Consider the following 23013-nt stretch of genomic DNA (forward strand, 5'->3'; position numbering starts at 1 on the left):
TTTTTCAATAACTCCTCTAAAGTTTAAAATATAATTGAAACTATTTATCATAATATATTTTAGCAACTAAAATATGACCCAACCCACTGTAGTGTAAAACAAACAGTAGAAAACTCCGCTGAGGAAAGCCGAAGAAAAAATTTTCATCATCATCATTTTTTTCTTGAATAAAACAGTCATCAATCATGGAAATTTCGTTAGGGAAAATTCAGGAACTAGATATTACAAAAAAATACAAAAAAATAGAAAATAGAATCCCAGTTTTTTCAACAAAATCTCTTCTAAATAACAACGGAGTACAAAAAATGTGGAGTGGACTTCAATGTAGATTCTGAACAAAAAATATTCTTTACTTATATGAGGGTGCCCCTAACTTATATAAGAATTCATATATACAAGAGAAATTCCACTCGAAATTCGACTTAATAGTTGTTCAGTTCACCCGTCCGTTTCGTGTTCGTAAAACAGTGACAAATGCAAATCAATCGTTTCCTTGTTTATCAATTTTTGTTTCTGTTGATTCCGTTTGGTTTCCAGTTACGCCCTTGTGTCTGATGAGAACTCGTCGAATGGATAATCTGTATTCCAAGTCGAGACGTTGGAGCCTTCGGATTGTCCATTTCGTTGGAGCAGAGAAAATAAGCCATGAACATTTTACAAATTTTGGATCAACTTTTACAATATTTCCACAAAATTTTAATCTACTTGAACGCCATTTTCAGCCTGATGGCATCATCGGCATACGTTTTTTATTCTGTTTATGTTGAAAGGGGTAATTTCACCGACTTTGCAATAGTTGTGTCTAGAGTTTAATGTTCATCCGTTTGTTTAACTTTATTTTTTAGGAACGAAACCAGATGATTCAATGCTTTTCAAAACGATTCTGCTGATGGTCACTTCAACGGCATTTTTATACAATCAAATTTTAGGCGCTTCTTGTATGGTAAGTGAACGTGAAATACATTTACTCATTGCGCTAGCTTCCGCTAAATATTAAAAAGACGAATTTTGATTAGTGGCTACATTAGAAATGCACCGATTTGAGCTATTCGTCCGACCGATATTGTGCTAGTACAAATTAGGTTGGATGTGGTGTTTCGGTAGTAAACAAGTCTTTGAGTACTGGTGTCAGTTATTATTAATTTTATTCATCGTCACTTTTTGTACAAAAACATTTTGCTCTCAAGCATTTTCGAAGCACGATAATGGTAGTGCGGTAAATGTGACACCGATGTTTGTAATAATATCAAAGTTCTTGGAAGTAAAGTTTTTTCCTAAATAAATAGTTGTAGTGGATGTTCGATGAAAGTACCAAAGTTATTTAATATAATTCCAATATGCATGGACAGGTGGTAGAGTCAAATAAATTTGGTACTATATCTTTTTAAAAGTAAGAATTACTGATAATATATCAAAATGATTCATAATTCCACATGGTTTAATTTATCATTGCAGTGCAGAACGAATGGTGATCTATACTTCTTTATAATGAATGGGCTTTTTTATCTTCAATGGAAATGGATAGGTCAGGAAGCAACGGTTAAGGAACAACAACAAATCAATACGCATTACAGCATATAAATATTCACATATACATTACGTGCATCAAACCTGTTCTTGTTATTATAATAGAACTTCGAACTAATCGGGGTCTAGACAGCAATTGCCTTCAATTTTTATCCGAAATTTGAATAGACTCCGACATTCATCAGAAATACAATACGGAAATTAGCTACTTTTTCAAAGCAATTATTGAGCGTCAACTTTTTAAAACTGAATCATATTTTAGAGTATTCGTCAATTAGATTATAACAAAATGAAGGCCATGGAAATTGAGTTTGAAATAGATGAGCATCCATACAATCCCACCACGGGCTCCTATAACAATCACATTAGCATATTCTGAAGTAAACATTCAACAAGGATGTTTTAGAGTTCTAAGCATTGCGTTGTTATATAACGTTTGCATTGAAAAATGACCTTTTTTCGGTGGCAGAGAAAAAAACTAAAGCAGGTATTAGACGAAGAAAATATTTGCTATTTTTAGTACGAATTGTATTTGCACAAAATAAAATCCGTACCAAAAATAGCAAATGTTTGCTTCGTCTAATGCCTGCTTAAGACAGATAAAATGTTTGATATATTTTCAATTAGCATACATGCAAAACATTTCTACGCCCTTTCCGACAGTTTCCCGCAATTTACCGGAACGTTCGCCATGGCGGACGAGACATGCGTGTGGGCATGTTTTTGAGTTCTTACTTCGTTTTATTTATTTATTGCTTCAGGTTTGCCCAGAAATTCTCGATGGGACGCAGCTGTGGGACGTTTAGCGGGTTCGCCGACTTGGGTACTACATTGATATTCAGCCAATCCATCTCCTCCAACGATCACTTCGAGTAGTGGGCCCACGCCAGATCCGATCAGAACACCGCGTCTTCGCCTTCAAGGTATTGCTTGAGGAACGACGAAACTTCCGACAGGCACTTCGTACTATAAATTCCCCCGTTCACAGTCAGGGCGAAAGAGAAGCGGTTTTGACATCCCCTATTTTCTGATTGTCAGTCAAAGCAGCATCTTCTTGGGGAGCTCATTGTGTGAAATGAACTTAACCTCGGAGCTCACTTCCCTCGTGAGGGAAGTGAAATACGAAGCGCTCTGCCAGTCGTTGCCACCTAGGGTGAGACAGGTCTCGTCATCCATCACCACCGTCACATCGCGATTCGCTGGAAAAATCGACTTGAACATCTTATTCAGGCACTGCAGCTGCATCATTGCTTGCAGCTCCTGTTTGGCCGGTTGCACCGATCTCCCGGCAAAGCACACGCTGCGAGGTAGCCAGAGGCAGAGGCCAATCGGGTCGGACTAGTCATAAACACGTCGAAGACAAAATACATGGGAAGTTGTAAAGCGTAGTGGCTCGAGGGAAAACTCTGTTAGCCTCTCACCACGAATTCTTATTGAGAGTGACAAAATCGAATTGGTAGATGAGTTTGTGTATTTGAGCTCACTATTGACCGCCCCCAAAGGCACTAGCAGAGAGATGAAACGACGCATTATGGCTGAAAATCGCGCTTACTTTGCAACGCAAAGCAAATCTGATAGAAACAAAAGCGAAAAAGACAAAACGAGCATGAACCAACCGTGAATCCAATATTCATCGACCCACGAGACTAAGTATTTTTAAAAAATGGAAATAAGAAAGAAATACATTTTTTTTTAGTGCGAGACAATTGGAAAAGGGCCGTTTAAAATAATTCGACCCTATTACATTATTCTTTCCTAGGGGGATGGTGTAGCATGAAAAAATCCATAGTAAATTAATATACAGGCAGCATGAAAAAAACCCACAGTAAACTGATGTATAGGCAGCAAATTATAATTACGCCTAAAGAAGCACACCTTATGTGTCTCAATTGTTGGTCTCTCTATCCGTCACCACTTTCACCTAACTCAGCGAAACCCATACCGGCCGCTGTGCTTAATGTTTATTCATCGAAAGACTCAATGTTTACAAATTGCATTTATTGATGGGTGCCCTGAAAGTTTTCGAACAGAAGCTGCTGCGTACGATCTACGGCGGGGTGCTGGTGGAACATGGAGACGACGTATGAATCACGAGTTGCATCAGTTGCCGAGGGAACCCACTATAGTTCAAACGGCTAAAATCTGAAGGCTACGATGGCCTGGACATGTCGTAAGAACGTCGAACAAAAGCTCATTCAAAATGGTTTTGGATAACGACTCAATAGAAACGCAGTGTCGTAGCCAGCAAGAGTGGTGACGAGCAGCCATGGATCCAGATGGTGGTAGTTCTTAGATATAGCAAAAGCCACACAGTCCGTCATAGCCTTTCAGCAGGGTAATTTTCCTGAGTATAGTCTAAAATTTCAATTGGACCGCTTATATGAGCAACAACAACAATAATATCGCACGCTAGCCCGGAGGGCTAATAGCGGTCTCGATCAACTAAATTAGTTGAGAAGATTCGTTATCGATATTGTTTTCGGCACATTTGGCATGATGTAGGACAAGAACAACAATACACCGTGCCCCAGTGCTGAGTCGAGAGAATTTCCAGCTCGAAAAGATCCTCAACCTGATCGATAATCGAGCCCGATATCACAACCGTGTGGGAGAGCTAGCCGATCGACATCGCTAACCACAGAGCCACGGAGACTACATGAACAAAAATGATTAAATCAGAATTTACAAATATAAATTTTCTGATTCACAGCTGCATGAAATAAAACATCATAAAAACTAGTTAAACGTTCCCGGCGATGCTCGAGCCTCCTCAATCCAACTTCGTAGTACTTACGAGAGTGTCACTAAGTCGGTGGCCTCTCACTAAGTAAGTATTATATCATCAATATCCTTCCTAATATCCCAAAGCTGCTACGGTAAAGATGGGCGTGGCCAGCAATAATGTCTATCGGACCTACTTCATCTCAGATTGGGGTAAATGTTACTCCTATACATTGTACCTCATACAATTGAAAAGTTAGTCACCAGTCTGCAATCTCCGAAATATTTAATCTCCCTGGGGTTTTCGCCAGAAACCGGAAGTGGGATAAAAAATGGTGCTCGGAGTTGATCACCTGCCTCTGAGAATCATCACGATTTCGTAGATAATCAAACCATCTGTTTATTATAGGGTAAACAGGTATAATACGCCTCCCCTAAGAAACATCGTCAATATTGTAGCTATGTTTATCACAAACAACAAATCTTTCATGCAGTTGGATATACTATTTAGTTGGTAATGCCCTGGTATTATTTTGTTTTGTAATTACTGTTACACAAAACGCCACTATTTTATTAAAAAATATGACTAAATCGCAAGCTATAATGTGCCTGCACAAACTTCACACTCGACGATTAAGTGTACAGGACAATTGCGGGGCTAGTGCTACGATTCTACTAACACTAACAGTCTCTCCCGAGTCGAGACTCGAACCTATGACACGACTGGCTTGTTAGTCCACCATCGTACCTCGAGACCAGCTGGGAGGTACAGTAAAATCTCTTATTATGTACTTTTGAAAGAAAAAAAATCAACGTAAAAGAAATTGAGCATGACCATTCCGCATGAAAATTTATAATGATGACCTAGAAACAAGTCTGAGAAGGAGTGAAGATTCTCTGATTACTAAAAATTGTGCTCTATTGACATTCAATGCTCAAGTCGCTTCCTAATCGATATTAAAACCAATAAAATGTGACCTCTTCTCTATATAATGTCAGGAACTATGCATGATCGCGCACGGCCCTACGTTGTGTTGAATTCCGCCCTTTGGCATCACGGGTGGGGCAATTACGGCCCAGGGACGAGCGTTCTTTCGACACGACAACACAATACTAACGTTCACTATACTAAGTACATTTATTCTAAACCTATTAACAAACTGGCAGCAGCGTGACGGCGCTGCCGCCGCACGTTTATCGACTAACTACAATGAACCCTAGCGCTGCTGTGGAGAGCGCTTTTAAAGGCTGCCTCTCGGACGGCAGCATTGTCGAATAAAGCTTGAAATAAGCGCGCGCAAACCAGCGTCGTTTGGGCCTCAGCTGGTCACTCACGGATGACAGTAATGCTCAGCTGAGGCGGTAGTTTAGGCGCGAACAATGCATTTTTATAAGTCAGGTTTATATGTCAGGAACTATCGTGGCATCACTAGTCTTTCGGAGGGCTCTAAACTGATCGAGATTCTAGTTAGCGATGTCATGCTTCACTGTACTAAAAATTACATATCCACCACGCAACATGGATTTATGCCGAATCACTCAGTGTGTACAAACCTATTGGAGTTTACTTCAACGTGTATCTCAAATATGGAACAAAGAGCTCAAATAGATGTCATTTATACCGATTTGAAGGCTGCTTTTGGTCGCATTGACTATCGCATATTGTTGCATAACATTACACATCTAGGAGCATCACGTCAGTTCATCGAATGGCTGAGTTCGTACTTATGTGGCCGGATTCTACGTGTGAAAATTGGTTCTTGCGTTTCATCGCAGTTCATGAATATATCGGGAGTTCCACAAGGCAGCAACATGGGGCCTTTACTTTCTGCGCTTTTCTTCAATGACGCTATGCTACTGTTAAAGGTTGGTTGAAAGTTGGTGTACGCGGATGATTTAAAGTTGTATTTGGTAGTCCGTACAATTGACGATTGCCGCCGTCTACAAGCTCTGCTAAATGTTTTCGTCGACTGGTACCACAAGAACTGGCTAGTAATCAGCATTAAATACTACAAGGTATACAGCCCTAGGGTTGTATGAAATGGTGACGTGGTGACACTGTAATCAGAAGGATTTTTAGTTACAAAGGTTACAGAATCTGCAAACAGCAACAATTCGTTTGTTCTGTGGTTCAAGTACTTTTTTATACGCAGCCTCCCCATAAATTTTTTTTTTAGATATATATTGGGCAACACTCGAAAGAACTTCGATTACGCTTGACGATATTGTGTATAGTTTTTTTTTTGTGCGAACAACATTCATTTAACAAGGCACAAGCGTGTCGTTGTTATTGTAGAAGCACCAAGAATTTCTCGCAATGCGTCTGAATCAGAATTAACTCTGTTTCCTCATAAACCAAATCCAACAATACCTACGTTATCATAATACATGATTTTGTCTTATTTGCATAAATTTTATTATGGAAATAACTTCGAACCCGTTACATAGGTTCGCTCATAGCGAAACATAGGAAGATATGTTGAACAAAATATTCAACAAATTCCAGCGAAAAATCATAATCAACAATTACAAGGAAGTTAAAGTTCGAAATGATTAATTTCTGTATTTTGTTTGACAATTTTTTTTCATTTGCCAACAGTTACATTCACTGTATTACGAAGACAGCTAATATACATAAGAATATTATTTGTTAAGTTGAAAACAAAAAAATGATATATTTACAACAATGTTGAAATGTGAACAAATATTCTGAATAGATCCTAGTAAATCGACACAATATTCAGAAGCATTCGCTGGCTCTTAAGCATCTATTATATTGTATTTTCAGAAATCTACTCTTTCGATCAGAAGATAAAATGCAAAAAAACCTTATGACCGTTGCAAAAATACTCAATTCTTGTTGAATAATTTTTTTTTTCTAAAATAACCATATTCAAGAGATAAACTTTCAATCAGTATCAATGCAGCAGCATTGCACATTTTCCTAGATTTCACGGAAATAGAAGTCGTGTACCACTGCAATGGTAGACGACGAAAGACCAGCGGCGCTCTGCTCCACATAATATGTATATTATACTGTACGGTATTGTTGCTCAGCATGTTTTCTTTCAAGACATCAGTTTTTATTATACTCTGACAGCAGGTTCAGAAAATTTTCAAGTAAAAGGCTTGTTTCGAAACTTTTCGAAAGATCTTTACCTTCGAGACTTCAAATTAGTCTAAGTTCATGAAAGCAAACTTAAATTAACCTGTTGGGACGGGGAAACTCTGTCTATTTTATTTTTTTTATATTGACACTGAAAATATCACAGGGAATGGTTGGTGTCCATTCACATCATCTGTGCTGGGAATGCTCGCGTGTGATTGGTTCATTCTTCGCGTGAATTTTCTTGCGACTTTTTATCAATTTTCACTGCTGAGCAGTGCGGATGATTTAAAGTTGTATTTGGTAGTCCGTACAATTGACGATTGCCGCCGTCTACAAGCTCTGCTAAATGTTTTCGTCGACTGGTACCACAAGAACTGGCTAGTAATCAGCATTAAATACTACAAGGTATACAGCCCTAGGGTTGTATGAAATGGTGACGTGGTGACACTGTAATCAGAAAGATTTTTTGTTACAAAGGTTACAGAATCTGCAAACAGCAACAATTCGTTTGTTCTGTGGTTCAAGTACTTTTTTATACGCAGCCTCCCTATTTTAAATTTTTCTAAATTTTTTTTTTAGAAATATATTGGGCAACACTCGAAAGAACTTTGATTACGCTTGACGATATTGTGTATAGTTTTTTTTTTTTGTGCGAACAACATTCATTTAACAAGGCACAAGCGTGTCGTTGTTATTGTAGAAGCACCAAGAATTTCTCGCAATGCGTCTGAATCAGAATAAACTCTCTTTCCTCATAAACCAAATCCAACAATACCTACGTTATCATAATACATGATTTTGTCTTATTTACATAAATTTTATTATGGAAATAATTTCGAAGCCGTTACATAGGTTCGCTCATAGGGAAACATAGGAAGATATGTTGAACAAAATATTCAACAAATTCCAGCGAAAAATCATAATCAACAATTACAAGGAAGTTAAAGTTCGAAATGATTAATTTCTGTATTTTGTTTGACAATTTTTTTTCATTTGCCAACAATTTAACAACAATCAAAATTATGACTAGTGTATTAAAAAATCGTTACACGTTTTATCTATCCAACAATATATTGGTTATTATCATCCATCATGTGGTTATGCTGTTATTATCGTTTAAAATCTGACGTAACATTTGCCAGTTTCGTTTCCTATTTTACAGAATTCATCCCAGTATAGAAAACAAAGACGTAGTCCCACGTCAAAAATGCAAAAATGCGAGGTTATGACATTTCACCGTATTTCAAGCCCGATCATGTTCCAGTACCGCATTGATGGACTCGAAATGGAAAGAGTCGACCGTGTGTGCGACCTTGGTGATATTAAGCTGGCATGATGCAAATGGAAATTAAGCTTGGCATCGACCAAGCTTAATTTCCATTTGCATCATGCCAGCTTAATATCGAAAGCGAATCGACAATTAGGATTTATTGCTAAATTTGGTCGTGACTTCAGAGATCCTCACTGTATGAAAGCGCTCTACTGTTCACTGGTACGACCATTACTCCAAAACTGCAGCATGATTTGGTTTCCCCATCAGCTATCTTGGTGTTTACGAATAGAACGTGTTCAAAAAAGATTCGTACGATTCGCACTACGGGATCTACCCTGGCGTGATCCGGATAACCTCCCACCGTATCCTGATCGCTGTAGGCTACTTGGCCTTGTCACAATTGAACGTCGACGAAAAATACAGCAAGCTGCTTTCTTTGCTAAAATTATGAATGTAGAAATCGATTCGCCGTCGCTCCTGTACCAGCTAAACTTCCGTGCTTCTCAACGTGCCTTACGATCTACTGGCCTGCTTCAAACTTCCTTTCACTGCACATCATTTGGATTCTACGAACCAGTCACCGCTGCAATCAGAACTTTCCTGAGTGTCGAAGATTTTTTTGAGTTTGGCGAATCATCAAGCAAGTTTGTGCATAAGTTGAAGCAAGCAAGCATTTTGTAGACTTGACCCTGTCTCTTGTTATTTATCAAGATTATTGTCAGATAAATTGAAGTAAAATAAACGAATAAACAAATAAAAATGTTCCTTTTTGTACAAAGATCTAGTTTGGGCGTCATCCACAAATTACGTAAGGACTTTTTTCGAAATTTGCGAACCCCTCCCCCATAGTAAGGTTCAGTAAGGTTTTGCATCCCCCCCCCCCAAATCCTATGTTAGGTTTTCTTTTTCAGGAAAAAAAATTTTTGGAGAAGAATTTTTTTTTACATAAGGCATATTCGTAAACAAAACAAGTTAACCAATTCAGTTCATATCATATTAAAGTAATGAAACTAAATATTAAGTATACGTATTATTTTCTTTAGTTTTGTATTTTTTTGTTCATATTTTAAACTTCTCAATCTTACATAAGATTTTCTCGAACTCCCCTCTCCCCCTTCATAAGCATTCGAAAAAAATTGGATACTCCTCCTCTCCTCCTAAACCCTTACATAATTTTTGGATAACCTCTTAGTAAAAGTAAAATATATCTGAATCCTGTGATGTTATACTATTCAAAAAACTACGAAAGCATCAGATATATAAAATTTTAATGCTTGCTTGCACTAAATAACGATCATTTGAATGGAAAAAATCACATATCATCGCTTTAAATTTTAATTTGAAGTCAAATTGAGCATAAGAAGTGGGAGTTTGCATGTTTAACGTGGTTTTGTGAATAATATCTCAATTTTAAGTAAACAGAACAGATACCTGAACATAAACGAACATTTTAATAAAAAAAAATCACATAATTTTTTTTGATTTAGAGGTGAATTGAGCATAAAAAGTCATTATTTTGCATGTTTTACGTAGCTTTGAGAATAATTTCAAAACTTCCAGCCATCAGATACCTATTAATTTCCCTAAAATGTCTTCCCTGATCATCAGCGAATACTATTTAAATAAATAAACTTGATTGTCACCGCTTATTTTTGTCTAGGACGATTCGAAATGATGGTGATCACTGTACAACTCAAAAACGGAAAGAATAATATCATTATTTTTACTCAAAACTCACTACTCAAAAAATGGCTCAATAAATTCCATGATACGTCATTATAATCAGCACTGCGAAAATATCGACATCACTATGGGCAGAAATTGAATCATAAACGACTAACTACTGGAAATACATAATGTATAGAATATAAGAAAACTTTGTATTATTATAACTGTAATCTACGGTTGATTGACGAAAATAAATTAATTAATTAAGATCAACTGCGTTACAATATACCTTATTTTTATATTTATTTTAAAACCCGCGTAAAAATACCGCGTTAATTCAAAAACCCGCGTAAAGTAAACCTCCAAGAAAGGAAAAACGTATACATTGTACATTACTTTCGAAATCAAATTTGTTGAATTTTTTGCAATTATACTTTTATGCCGTCACTACTTTTGGAATATATCACAGTGGAAATGAAGTTTTCCTTGTATTCAACTAGCATGAGCTGAACATCAGAAACGGATCGCCGGTGATTGGTTACCTGACCAGAATAACTTCTCCGAGTTTCAAAGGATGCAGATGTGGATTTGAATGGAAACTTTTTGACGAAAAAAATTGGAAAAGTGAAGTAGTGTGACAATTATGCGGTTATTTACGCTATGTGACAAACCAACTTGGTATTTTTTAAGACTTTTTTCAAACAAACATAAGCATACTTTTTCAGATGTAAAAGTATATATTGTTTTAAGTTTTTTATTGGGAAATATAAAAAACATGAAATCCATAAAATGTCGAGTGTTACAATTATGCGAGTATGGGCAGTTTACTCAATAAACACTTAGACGTTTTTGGTTCCCAACTCGTGTTAGTTCGAAAATCCGCGTAAGAATTTTTGAATTACCGCGGTAACGTGTAAAAATAACGCGTTAATTCAAAAATCCGCGTTAAAAAACGGCGTACATTCGAAAAACCCGTTTATTAGAAAATCCGCGTAAAAAAACCTCGTGAAAAAATCCACGTGAACAAACCTGACTGTATATCTGAGAAATTTCACTCGAAATTCTCATTGATAGTTGTTCAATCCAACCGTCCGTCCCAGTATTCGTCAAACATTAACAAATGCAGATCAATCGTTTCATTGTTTACCAGTTTTTGTTTCTGTTGATTCCGTTTGGCTTCCAGTTACGGTCTTTGGTCTGATGAGGACTGCATTCGACGATAATTTTTATATCAAGTTGAGACGTTGAAGCCTCCGGATTATCAATTTCTTTGGAGCAGAGAAAATAATTAATCGACATGGTTTCTTCGTTCAGAACTTTGATTTGTTGCTACGCTATTTTCAATGTGATGGCATCATTACTTTTATCGTTCACATCGATTTATATTGATAGAGGTAATGCCACGTTTGCAACTAAAATTTAATAAAACCAAGTGTTTCCCATAATTTTTTTTTCCAGATTGCAGTGTCATTAAAAATCGTTCCTATAGAGAAACGAAACCAGATGATTTAGAGCCTCTCAAAGCAATTTTACTACTAGTCACGTCAACGGCGTTTTTATACAATCAAATTTTTAACGCCTATTGTAATGTAAGTAGCAGTATGATGCATTTGCTAAAAACGCATGTAATTTGGTTGATAATAAATGCTAAAACTGTAGATTTTGTTGAATGTGGAACGAAATGTCAGCATCTTTTTAGTATAAGAAATGCATGATTGGGTTGTTAAGAAACCTTCTAATATACAATTACATCGTTTATTTCTACCATTGCAGTGTACAACTTACAGTGAGTTTTATTTCTTCATGATAAATATGATTTTTTATCTTCAGTGGAAATCGATAAATCAGAAAGCAACGGTTGTGTAAGAACACCAAATCAATAAGCTTTAGCAATAATAGCATGTGTATTTTCATATCATAAAAAAGTACTCCGCGCGGAAAATTGAATAGAACAAAATAAAAAGCATATGAAATGTTATTTGGTTACTCATTTAACCTTCGTATCTTGGCGACTGTCCGCCTTATCGTTTTTACAGTAAAAAGTGAATTACGCAATTTCGATCACTTATTCAAAAAACCAATTATCGATTCCGAAGAGACACAAAAAAGTAGAAAAAGGGCTTACTTTCCAAATAATTCATTTTTTAAACTTCACACCTTGATATATCTCAAATACTTTGAAAAGTTAATCACCATAGGAATCGTGATTTTAAATGACCACTAGAATAATTTTGCATCGTCAGAATACGATCAAACATGGGTCCAACTTATTCTAGAAATAAACAAATAAACAAAACAGTTTCCTACAACACATTCTTATGTAGTTTTTCAATACTCATTTACCCTGATTTTGGACCACTTAAAACACGAATAATTTTTCACTCTTTTCATATTTGTTAATATTTTTTCACTATTTTAATATTTGTTATTTGAACTGTTTTGGGCTCATTGGATAATGTTTTACTGAGTATATTAGAAAAATGTTGAAACCGCCCAAAAACAATTTTATCTTTTGAAAATAAAATTGGGAGCTTAACTGAATACTCAACTCTGATGTATTAGTAAACAATGGAACTGATCAGTTAGACTGTTAGGCAAATTTATTCCTGAAGCAATTTTCAAATCTGGTATACGTTTTTACCGCTGATCTTACAGTTTAGAATAAAAAACCTGTCAATAATTTGAAACAACATCAATATGAGAAAGTATTGCTGTTGTAGCGCAATGTATGGAGACAAAGCAATTACCGACCACATAAAAACAAACAAACAAAACCCATCTCTTGGTTCTATTTGCATCTTTCACATTAAATCATTAAATGTCTAGTATTGAACTACATTGCACGCTTTTCCAGAAACCAAATTACTAATCCCAAACATATTCGATATAGAACCAATGAATGGTTCAGTGCAATCGCGGTGAGGCACTTCTCAAATTACGCGTCCTAACAGACTTGAATTTGTAAACAATTGTTTTATCGCTCAGACTGTGTCTCAAGTTATGCTAACCTAAGCATATTTTTTCCCTTCCTACTTGTTCCAATGTTCGCGCGGGACTCGACATCAGCGCAAGTTATGAGTTGAGACCTCGGATTAGTCTGCTCCTGCGTGTCTTACTAGCTGGACAATTTCACATCATTCCGAAAGTGTGAGCTGAAGTAGTTTAGATTAAAATGGTTTCTCACAACTCCTTCCGGGTGTTGGGATACATCACTTCTACTCATCATCAATTCAAGCCACATGGTGACGGTTCCTGATGGTCTGTTGTAAATTCACTTTTTACTACACGGGATTCATGATTTTTTTTTTGTAATTATTAAATTTCATGTGCTCTCAGGATATAATTCTTCAGAACGTCGTGTTGTAGGAACAAGCGTTATGGCTCTTATTGGTTCCGTTATTGCTTTGATATTTGATTTACAGTTGATTTTCGGAATGTTCATGGTGAGTACCCACCTATAATATTTGGATGAAAAATAAATAAAAACAGAATGACTTTGTAGCGCCGAGAAAACTTAATCCACAACCATATTCGTTTCATTGGTGGTGCATGCACTTTGCTGGTGATAGTGTTATTCATCAGTTGCATAGCAACTGGAATAATAATTGGAAGCGATGTGAGAGGTCCAAACGGCGAAATAATAAGCGCACTTATCATATCTTCGACGCTACTTCACATTACCGGAATTACAATAATCACAGGTAAAATTGCTAGCGTTTGAATTCAATGCTTCAATATCATTTTAATTTTTTGTCCTTTCTTTCACTGCAGTGGTTTTCTCGTTCATAATGTGGGTGCTGCAGGGTGTTATTGCTTGTGTCAAACAGGATAAAATTAATATGGTGACTAACATGAATGAGAACTTAATTTAAGGGCATACCCATAAACATTTTTTTGTAAATTCACAACCAAGATAAATTCATATATGATTAGAGAGCGCATTGACCCTATCAAAAAAGTAAAACCAGAAACAAATACATGTATGTGAGGAGAATATGGACACAATTTGATTCGTGTAAAATTAGGTTTTAAAATCTAAGAAAATAATCAAACAAAAATACGTTTTACCATTTTGCCAATGACACCTAGCACCTTTTTAAAATGCATTTTTTGGCTTTGTAACACTGTGTTTTTTTTTCCTAAAATACGACTCCATTATGATAGCTTTTGAGTTTTCAAATAAAAATTGAAAATTATCCCGTTTTTGGTATGAAATAGCATACCGAAATGAAGTACACCACAATAACATACGCGCTGCTTGGTATACGTGTCCATTCTTTCCCAAAAGTGAATAAAGCTTCATCCTGAGCCTGTACAAATATAAATTATAACCAACACAAAACGGCTCTGTTAGGGGCACCGGATCTGACTCTTGTCGAGGTTCATACATCCAATAACGGAAAAGGGAAGGCACAATTGCAATGCTTAACATCACACACACACACCCACACACCTTCGTGAGCCCTGTAAATCTCGCAAAAACCTGAAATTGAAAATAGAAAACCACTAAATTTTCCCACCTGGAGACCTTCCCATGGGCCATCCATTGTAGGTACACAATTCGGCAGCACCAGAACTGATCCGGCTCAATCCATAAAAAACAGCTATGAGCTGTGGGCGATTTCATATTTATGCAGTAGTGGCAGGAGTGCACCGTATCGGCGTGAGGCATCGACTCCCATCGATCCCTGGCCAGTGGGTATTGGACCGGAAACTCATTGTACGAAACATGACCGTTCATACTTTCTTTTGTTCGCCAACAGTGCCATGCAAACTGGCCCGCTTCATTCAGGTCGACTTTGATAAATGACGTTTTTCTTGTTGTACGCAAGCTCCAGCAGCCTGTTTAGCTTCCGGAACTAGTTGAGGCCACTTTTTCCGCAGTGTCCTATCCGGACTGCCTGTTCACTGAAAACTTTCTTCATTATCCTTGAGAGTGGATTTTTGGTATAAATAAATAAACTAGTAGTGGCGAAAGGTTCGCAGGGATGCTATTCTGATTGGCAGCTAGGTGACACCGAATGATAGCTAATGAGTGAACCACGGAATGCAAAACGGCGCACTTCTCCGCCGCCCTGAGAATGCTCGAAAGTTTTCCTTCTGCTGCAGAAAAACTAGAACCAAGTACTCACCACTTTGGTGATTTATCTAGCAACTTCATAATTCAATTCCCGAAACAATCTAACTTATTAGCGAGAAGTGCTATCGAGCGGTGGTATGTATTAAAACTGAGCTTTGCCGCGTCGTCGGTGGCGGTGGTGGTGGGCTAAGTTTTAATTAAAATTGAAAACGGAATGTCTACTTGAGAATGCCACCCAGAGAAATTTAGTAAGATGAGCGGTAGAAAGCGCAATTGTCTCTACAATACGGCCAGAATGGGAAATGGCCAGTGGTGGGCACCGCTAACCGAAAATTTAGCGACGCTAATCGCTAAGTCGCTAACCGGAAAATTTAGCTCGATAATCGCTAAACGCTTAACCCACATTAGCGGAACTTTCGCTAATCGCTAATCGCTAACTTTTCAATATGTAAATAGTCATATCGCTATATTTATTGCTCGTGTTTTGTAAGATTTGGACCACTTTGATCTGTTTTGGTTAAACAAACGAAAACAATTACTTTTTAAAGCTGTTTACAGTAAGAGGTTCACGAGACGGTATTCATATTTGATTTTGTAAAAACAAGAATAACAAAATTTATTTAGCTTGCATTGGAAATAGATACTCTTAGGAATGTTTTCATAAAAATTCAATTATTCAATCTGAATCGAAAAAGTAGAAAAAAGGTTGTCATAATTTCAAGCGCATTGCAATTTACCAAAGTTCTTGGTGTGCCGAAAATTCAATCTAGACCTTGTGCTTGTTCAAAATGCTCCTGTGGCTTGTACGATAACTGGAACTCCATTCTAGGGTAAAAAAAACTGACAAAAGTAACTTTCGCAGTAAAGTATATTCATCTTTCGAAGCAGTTTACGTACGCCATCAGCAATTCACAGTTTTTCTTAATATTTCTATTGTCGCTTCTCTGCAAAATTTAGCGAATTAGCGATTAGCGTTTTGAAGGCCAAAATTTTAGCGACGCTAACAGTTTCGCTAACCAGCTCAAAAATTAGCGAAATCGCTAAATCGCTAACTGAATTTTAGCGTCGCTAATTAGCGAATTAGCGGAATGGTGCTCACCACTGGAAATGGCCATCTGATTTAAAACTTTCGGGAAGCGTTTGAAACATTTTACAGTTAATTACCGAAATTTGGCCTAAACAACTGAAGGGTGACTATTGAGCAACGGGATTGTTTTGTGTAACGGCCCTTTCGTCATTTTCAAATTTATATTTTCTTGCTTAAAAATGAAAAGATGGTATCAGCTGCGAGTAAAAGTTTATTTATTTCAAAAAACAAAGTCCTTGATAAAATGAGTTTGTGCATCGTAATTTAAATTTCCAAAGGGTCCTTCCATATTCCACGTGAACAGCTTTGGAGGGGGATGTCTGTGTAATGTCCACAATTCATACGAATTTTTTAGAATTTGTGTGGGCAGTTGTCCACGGGGGGGTGGGGTCAAAATCGTTAAAAAATCTGTCAACGTTGAATGTGGATGGCCCCAAACTTCAATGGAAAACTATTTTAGTAAACATGTCTAGTCTAGTCTAGTCTACACTAACACAGCCAGTACCTGAAAGGATCCTGGGAAAATAATACAATATAATCTAAAAACGGGGACAATCCGTACCAACCGATCCGTATGTAAGAAGTAATATAATTAGTTGGGAGTGACAAAACTAAGAAAGTACACTCCTTTGTCGACCACTCTCCTGGGATGAACTTAGGTATTTCTTCCTTATGTTCGGGTTTCGAAACCTAGGATATAGCGCCTTTACTCGCTTCGAATGCCACGGTTGGTACTCGAATACTAACTCTAGTCCTAGCATTTTCAGCTTATGCTTAAAGCGCCATTACTCGCTCTCTTAGAAAAACATGGATCAGTGAATAATAATTAAGAAATTGTTTTTTTGTGTTAAATAATAACCTACCTATTGTTTTCTGGAAAAAAATTTAAAACAATCAAAAACTTTCAGAAAACGGAAGTCACCATCTCAGATCTCAAAATAGCGTCTGGAGGAGATTTTCAGTCTCTGGGTATCATTTTAGCTTCAAAAATAATAATATTGGGTAGTTTTCGATCATTTTCGATAACCAAAAGTCGCCATCCTGGATTTTAAAATGGCGTTTACATTTGATTTTCAGTCTCTGGATACCACATCGAATTTGGAACGACCATTTTTGGTTGTTTTCCTACACCCAAATGTTGCGCACTTCGGATTTCAAAATGGCGTCTACGGTCGATTTGTAGCTTCTGTACATCATCTCGATTACCGAAATGCCAACATTGGATTGGTATTTGGTAATTTATGGAAGCCGGAAGTCACCATTTTGAATTTCAAAAAAAAATCTAGATTTAATTTCCGGTGTATGAGCATCATCTCGATTTCGGAATTAATATTTTTGGCTGTTTCCCATAACCAGAAGTTGTCATTTCGGATCTCAAAATGGCGTCTAGGATCGATTATAAAAATACCCATTTTATGTAGTATTTTGTGATTTCCTGAAACCGGAAGATGCCAACTTGGATTTCAAAATCGGGTCTAGAATTAATTGCAGGTCTCTAGGTATCATTTCTTTGCCAGAAATACCCATATTGGTGCCATTTTTGGATGTACTCTGAAAACCCGAAGTCGTCATCTTGGATTTCAAAATAGTATCTGGAGTCAATTTCTGACGTCTCTTACTTTGGTTCCAAAAATAACCATTATGGTATTTGGTATTTAGTCAATTTTCAATATCGAAAGTCGCTATCTTAGAATCTTAAATGACGTTTGGATTTAATTTTCGGTTTCTGGGCACCATTTTGGTTCTATACCCATTAGGGTGGGGGATTGTTAATGAAAATAAACATAACCCCTCAATATAAACCCCCACTCTGATAATCAATGTCACAGTTTTCTGTCGTACTTTGAAGTGCAAAAAATATGACAATAGCGTTAAGTGCAAAAAATGACAATATCATTAATCTGCATGTCATCTTAAGCGTCGAGCTAACCAAACTGCTACACCCTTTTCATATACAATCTTGAACAGCTCAACGATCGATGACGGACTATGTACGATAAATCGGTTTTGCTCATAATGACAATTTTATGAGAATTTAAGTCATCCACTAACCGTCGAAAATCGGTCGTGTTCAAAATGTATGAAAAATATAAAAGTTAGGTATCTTGTTCTAGATATCTTTGATGTTCTTCAGTTCGAACATTTTTTGAACATCACAATTTTAAACCGAAACTTAACAAAAATTCGATTGCTGAAGTTCTGTACAAATCTGTATTTGAAATTAAAATTCTGTATGATTTCTGTATTCTGTATCATTTCTGTATCGTGGTCAAAAAAACTGTATAATACAGAAATATCTGCGGCCCTGGTTATACCTTTCCCAGTAGTTTAAGTGGCCAAAACACATTGCCGGATACAACGGAGATTGCGGGTTCAAGTCCCGTCTGGACGAGGGAAATTTTTTCTAAGCCTCAAGTCACACCTTCTATTCCCGTTCATTTTCGCATTCTCGCAAACTACATAGGGTAACTGACGGCTTCGTCAGGTGATATGCATTGTGGCCAGGATTCAGTTTGCCAAGCTCTATTGCTTATATTCCACTAAGAAACTCAATGTATGTTAACTTACCTTGAACGTTGAAGTTTTTCTGTTCCCATGAATGAATCACTCCATTAAAAACTCAAACATATTTATTGTTTTTTGACAAACATTAAACTGCCACTTTCACACATCTAGATATTTCACCCGGCCGAAGAAAACTTTCACGAAACACATCTTCGCCGCTAGCGATATTTGGTTACGATTTTCTCGAGAAACATTAATTTGTTCTCCCTCAAATAACCTTAGTTCCGTCGTACTAGCGAAAGCAAATAACTCATACACTTTGAACACTCACAGTTAATTGAGGATACGGGATGAATTAAACTTAAATTCGTCTAACACATCCAACAGGTTGGTTTAGTTCGTCAGCAGACAACACGGTAGCAATGGGCGATATTGTATCGGTATCGGAAATATCGATACTTTTGAAACGATATTTCGATTTTTTGGATCGATACACAAGCGTCCGATACTCGACCTTATCGATACTGAAAACCGCGATATTTGTATCGATATTCTTTTATGCATACGGACCAGCTAGCTGACATGTTACAAGGGCTAACATCTCAATGTGTACACGAGATCACCGCCACTTTTGATACGCTATGTTATGCTGTCTGTCAGCGTCAGTGGAGCCCACACATCGTAGAACCGCTGCGATGTTGGCTGCGATAAAGCAAAGCAAATCGGATGGAGATGCCAGCTAGTTGATACGAGCTGGAACCACTGAAAAGCTGCCACTGTCTGTATAAGTATCGCACAAGTCTATTAGCACTAGCAAAACTTAAGCCTGTATTACACTCTTTGACCAAGCGTCAAATATTTGGCACTTTTTGACAGATAAAAATTTGGTCGAAGATAATTATTTGTCACTCTCCAATTTTAACATGAGGCAAACACGGGCAAACAACAACCATGATGTCAAATAAATTTGACCATTATGTCAGAAGGTCAAAAATTTGACCATTAGACAAAGAGTGTACTACAGGCTTTAGATGTAGAAATAGATAGAGAGAATGTTGTGAGCCAAACGAACTGTCAAAATCTGAGCCAAACGCAGCATAGGGCCAAATTCGAAATTTGTTTTACTTAAGCCACACATTTAAAGCCAAAAAGGAGTGCTCAATAATAACGTGTTCTCAAATACTTTCAAAAATAGGCATAGCTCTACGTTGCATTATTAAGGCACAAAACTAATATTGTTTCTCTGACAATTGATTAAAATATTGTTTGTTTACATTTATACTCAGCTTCATTTGTTTTTATTTCAATTAATTCTACTTTCTGCGTTAAAATACATCCACAAACCCCTCAAACGAAATTCAACGTTATCAGAAATGATGTTTGGCTTCGATTTAGTTGGGCTATAACCCAACGAGCGGGAGCCCAACTAAAACGTAGCCCAACTAAACATAGCCCAACGAGCGAAATTTGACTGTATTTTAAAAACAAATATAAGTTTTCTGGTTACACTGTTCAGATCGAATATTTGCAAGCGGAAACTAACTCATGCTTTCCGTCGACACAAGTTAGAGTACAAGTGAAAAATAAAATTGCAATATTTATTAGTTAGAAAAATTCAGCGGTAGACTTCACTATCTTATTTTCGCTGACATATCTAACTTTTTAATGTCATCAACTTCCTCATCAATTAATATGATGGAAGTGTGTCAATAATTTATACAAATAAGACGGGAGCTTCACAGCCCATTGGGCCAGTGAATACAAATCTTGAAGATATAAGTTGTTTAATTCATTTGTTTGCCAAAGCTCAGAATTTCTGCATTACCTGTATGTATTTGTTTGTGAAGTCATTTGATTCATGCTGCTCTAGAGAATGCGGATAGATACCAGAAAAACAACAAAAAGTCGGCACATCAAATTTTCATTGCTGGAAACCACCAAAATTTTGCAGATTTTTAGTGTGCTGTGCTTCCAGCAATCTGTTCAGCAAAATGAAATTTGCTAATCATTCAGTAATGCTCAATTGCATAAAAGTGACAGGTCGTTTGCTGCATGTTCGGTAAAACAAAATACAACTTGCTGGTTGTCAGCTATGACAATTTGCTGTTCATTCAGCAAAGCATAAATCAATTTGCTGGTTAACCAGTTAATTCAAGGGAACCATGTTTCCGTCAGGCACCAGATTCCATCCGCCCATCGGATCATAGGCAAATTACTGTTGAACTAGAGATGAATGATTATCATTTCAACTTTTAAGTTCATCTAGCCCAACAAGGACTTAGCTATGGTCCCATATTCGCTATCAGGAGCTTAGCGATGATCCCTTACCAGCTGCACAGCGATTTGGCGCGTTTTACTAATGACAGCTTCACGTAAATTTTTTGACATATCAATTCTTTTGCTGGATTCCAGCAACCATTCATTTACTGTTTTCTGTTCGGCAAATAGTTTTGCTGTATTTTCGCGAATCACTGAATCGAATACTGGTTTTCAGTAAATTCAGGGTGGCCACTCAATATCAATTTTCAATTTCCCGGTTTTTTCCCGGTTTTACCGATGATATTTAGTGAAATTTCCCGGTGTTTTATTTTTAAAACATATGAGAAAAAAATCAATTTTCACATGCTTATTTGTGCCTTGCAAAAATAGTGTTACAAAACTATGAAAAACATTCCTCCTTCATCGTGTTTAGCTGTTTGTCGACTTTAGCAAGTACCTTCATGGTGATCTGCTGCACAATTTTCGCCCTCTTTATCTCCAAATCGTTGACAGTCTTTGCCTTCTCGCGCTTTTTTGCTTCCTTCTGCATCTTTCTCTGTCAACCTTCTCTCAAGTTTGCGGTGCTTCTGTATCAGGATGCCAATGAAATGCGTGGGATAAATTCAAGAGTTGGGGCATAGAGTTTTTGTTTTCTAGAAAAATGTCCTCAGGCAAAACTTCAAGCGGACTTTGGGAAGAAGAGCCTCAGAGTGACCAATGAAAAAAATGCACATGAAACTGTCTAGATGCATTATGCAAAATGCATGAAACGCTGAGATCTGTTATTTCAAAACAATTTTTTTTTTCGAAAAACCTCGATCTTGGGACTTTAAAATTTTCGAGCTGGGGTCAATGTAATGTATAAGAAATTTTCTCATGGTCCGTAAAATAAATTCAACTGACACCCTGAATAAACAATTTGAAAAAAAAATTAATTTAGCTACTGTTTGTTTTTGATATAGAAAAAATCTGAGAAATCTTTAACAAATAGCTCTTCAAGGTGGCGTCTTTCCCCAACAAAATCAAGTAGTCAAAAGGTCCAACACAGAATGAAAAATTTTTTTTTGCTGCTTGTGGTTAAAATCATACCAAAAATCGGGAAGTACAAACCAGGTAGCTCCGTTCCGGTCCGGTTCGAAATAAAATCGAGACTCGAAGTTTCCGGTCCTATTTGACTTTTGACCGGACTCTCCCCGATGCGATGTCGAACACTATTCACAAGAAGTTTCAATACGCCTCCCGCGACGCGGATCACTTTTTGACTTCTTTAAAATCTGACAATATATGTTACGGAACAGTAAATTTATCCACCTGATCAAGTCTGATTTTATTTGACGCAGATCTTGCTGCGGAGCCGCAGTCGACTTTAACTGAAACCAACAACCAGCTTTCCCCTATCCGGCAGAATCATGCCAGTTAGGTGAACATAAAAAAAAAACAGGGTCTCATGTTGTCATTTCCTCAGAAACTAAACAACAAATAAAGCGACAAATGAACAAATAAAGCGGCAGACATGAAGGAGGATGATTTTCCCGGCGTCAAGCCTAATTTCCCGGTTTTCCCGTATTTTTTTCCCCGTGATTTAAAATTCCCGGCTTTTTCCCGCTTTTCCCATTTTTCCGGTAAAGTGGCCACCCTGAGTAAATGTATTTATCAAAAATTCAAAAAATGATCTCAGCTATAGTATCGATACTTCTGGTATCGATACTTTTTGACCGATATTTTGAGTATCTCAATACTTTTGGTTCTTCGGGTATCGATACTGAAGTATCGATACTCTCCGT

The 23013-nt window shown here is 37.0% G+C and overlaps 2 protein-coding genes and 1 long non-coding RNA gene across 3 annotated transcripts; all 3 read left to right on the plus strand.

The window, feature by feature from the left end:
- Positions 1-594: 594 nt before the first annotated feature.
- LOC129720697 (uncharacterized) lies at positions 595-1646 on the plus strand. The gene is made up of 3 exons (XM_055672288.1): positions 595-772; positions 846-943; positions 1456-1646. Exons 1-3 carry the CDS (start codon positions 646-648, stop codon positions 1579-1581), a joined length of 351 nt encoding a protein of 116 aa, XP_055528263.1. The 5' UTR covers positions 595-645; the 3' UTR covers positions 1582-1646.
- A 9900-nt stretch (positions 1647-11546) lies between these two features.
- LOC129721139 (uncharacterized) lies at positions 11547-12191 on the plus strand. Its single transcript, XR_008727346.1, has 3 exons — positions 11547-11692; positions 11757-11887; positions 12072-12191. It is a non-coding gene; the product is annotated as an uncharacterized LOC129721139 (long non-coding RNA).
- A 1218-nt stretch (positions 12192-13409) lies between these two features.
- LOC129724977 (uncharacterized) lies at positions 13410-14420 on the plus strand. Its single transcript, XM_055680315.1, has 4 exons — positions 13410-13556; positions 13635-13741; positions 13801-13999; positions 14070-14420. Exons 1-4 carry the CDS (start codon positions 13538-13540, stop codon positions 14168-14170), a joined length of 426 nt encoding a protein of 141 aa, XP_055536290.1. The 5' UTR covers positions 13410-13537; the 3' UTR covers positions 14171-14420.
- Positions 14421-23013: the final 8593 nt, after the last annotated feature.

This window comes from Wyeomyia smithii, chromosome 2, assembly GCF_029784165.1.
Source record: "Wyeomyia smithii strain HCP4-BCI-WySm-NY-G18 chromosome 2, ASM2978416v1, whole genome shotgun sequence".
Classification (NCBI taxonomy): Eukaryota; Metazoa; Arthropoda; class Insecta; order Diptera; family Culicidae; genus Wyeomyia; species Wyeomyia smithii.

Excerpts from the sequence above, each read along its gene's own strand:
- LOC129720697 (XM_055672288.1), top strand. The coding sequence starts at position 646 with ATGAACATTTTACAAATTTTGGATCAACTTTTACAATATTTCCACAAA. Across the intron at positions 773-845 it reads TTCTGTTTATGTTGAAAGGG|GAACGAAACCAGATGATTCA; the intron begins GTAATTTCACCG and ends TTTATTTTTTAG. Across the intron at positions 944-1,455 it reads TTTTAGGCGCTTCTTGTATG|TGCAGAACGAATGGTGATCT; the intron begins GTAAGTGAACGT and ends TTATCATTGCAG.
- LOC129724977 (XM_055680315.1), top strand. Across the intron at positions 13,742-13,800 it reads TGATTTTCGGAATGTTCATG|CGCCGAGAAAACTTAATCCA; the intron begins GTGAGTACCCAC and ends ATGACTTTGTAG. Across the intron at positions 14,000-14,069 it reads CGGAATTACAATAATCACAG|TGGTTTTCTCGTTCATAATG; the intron begins GTAAAATTGCTA and ends CTTTCACTGCAG.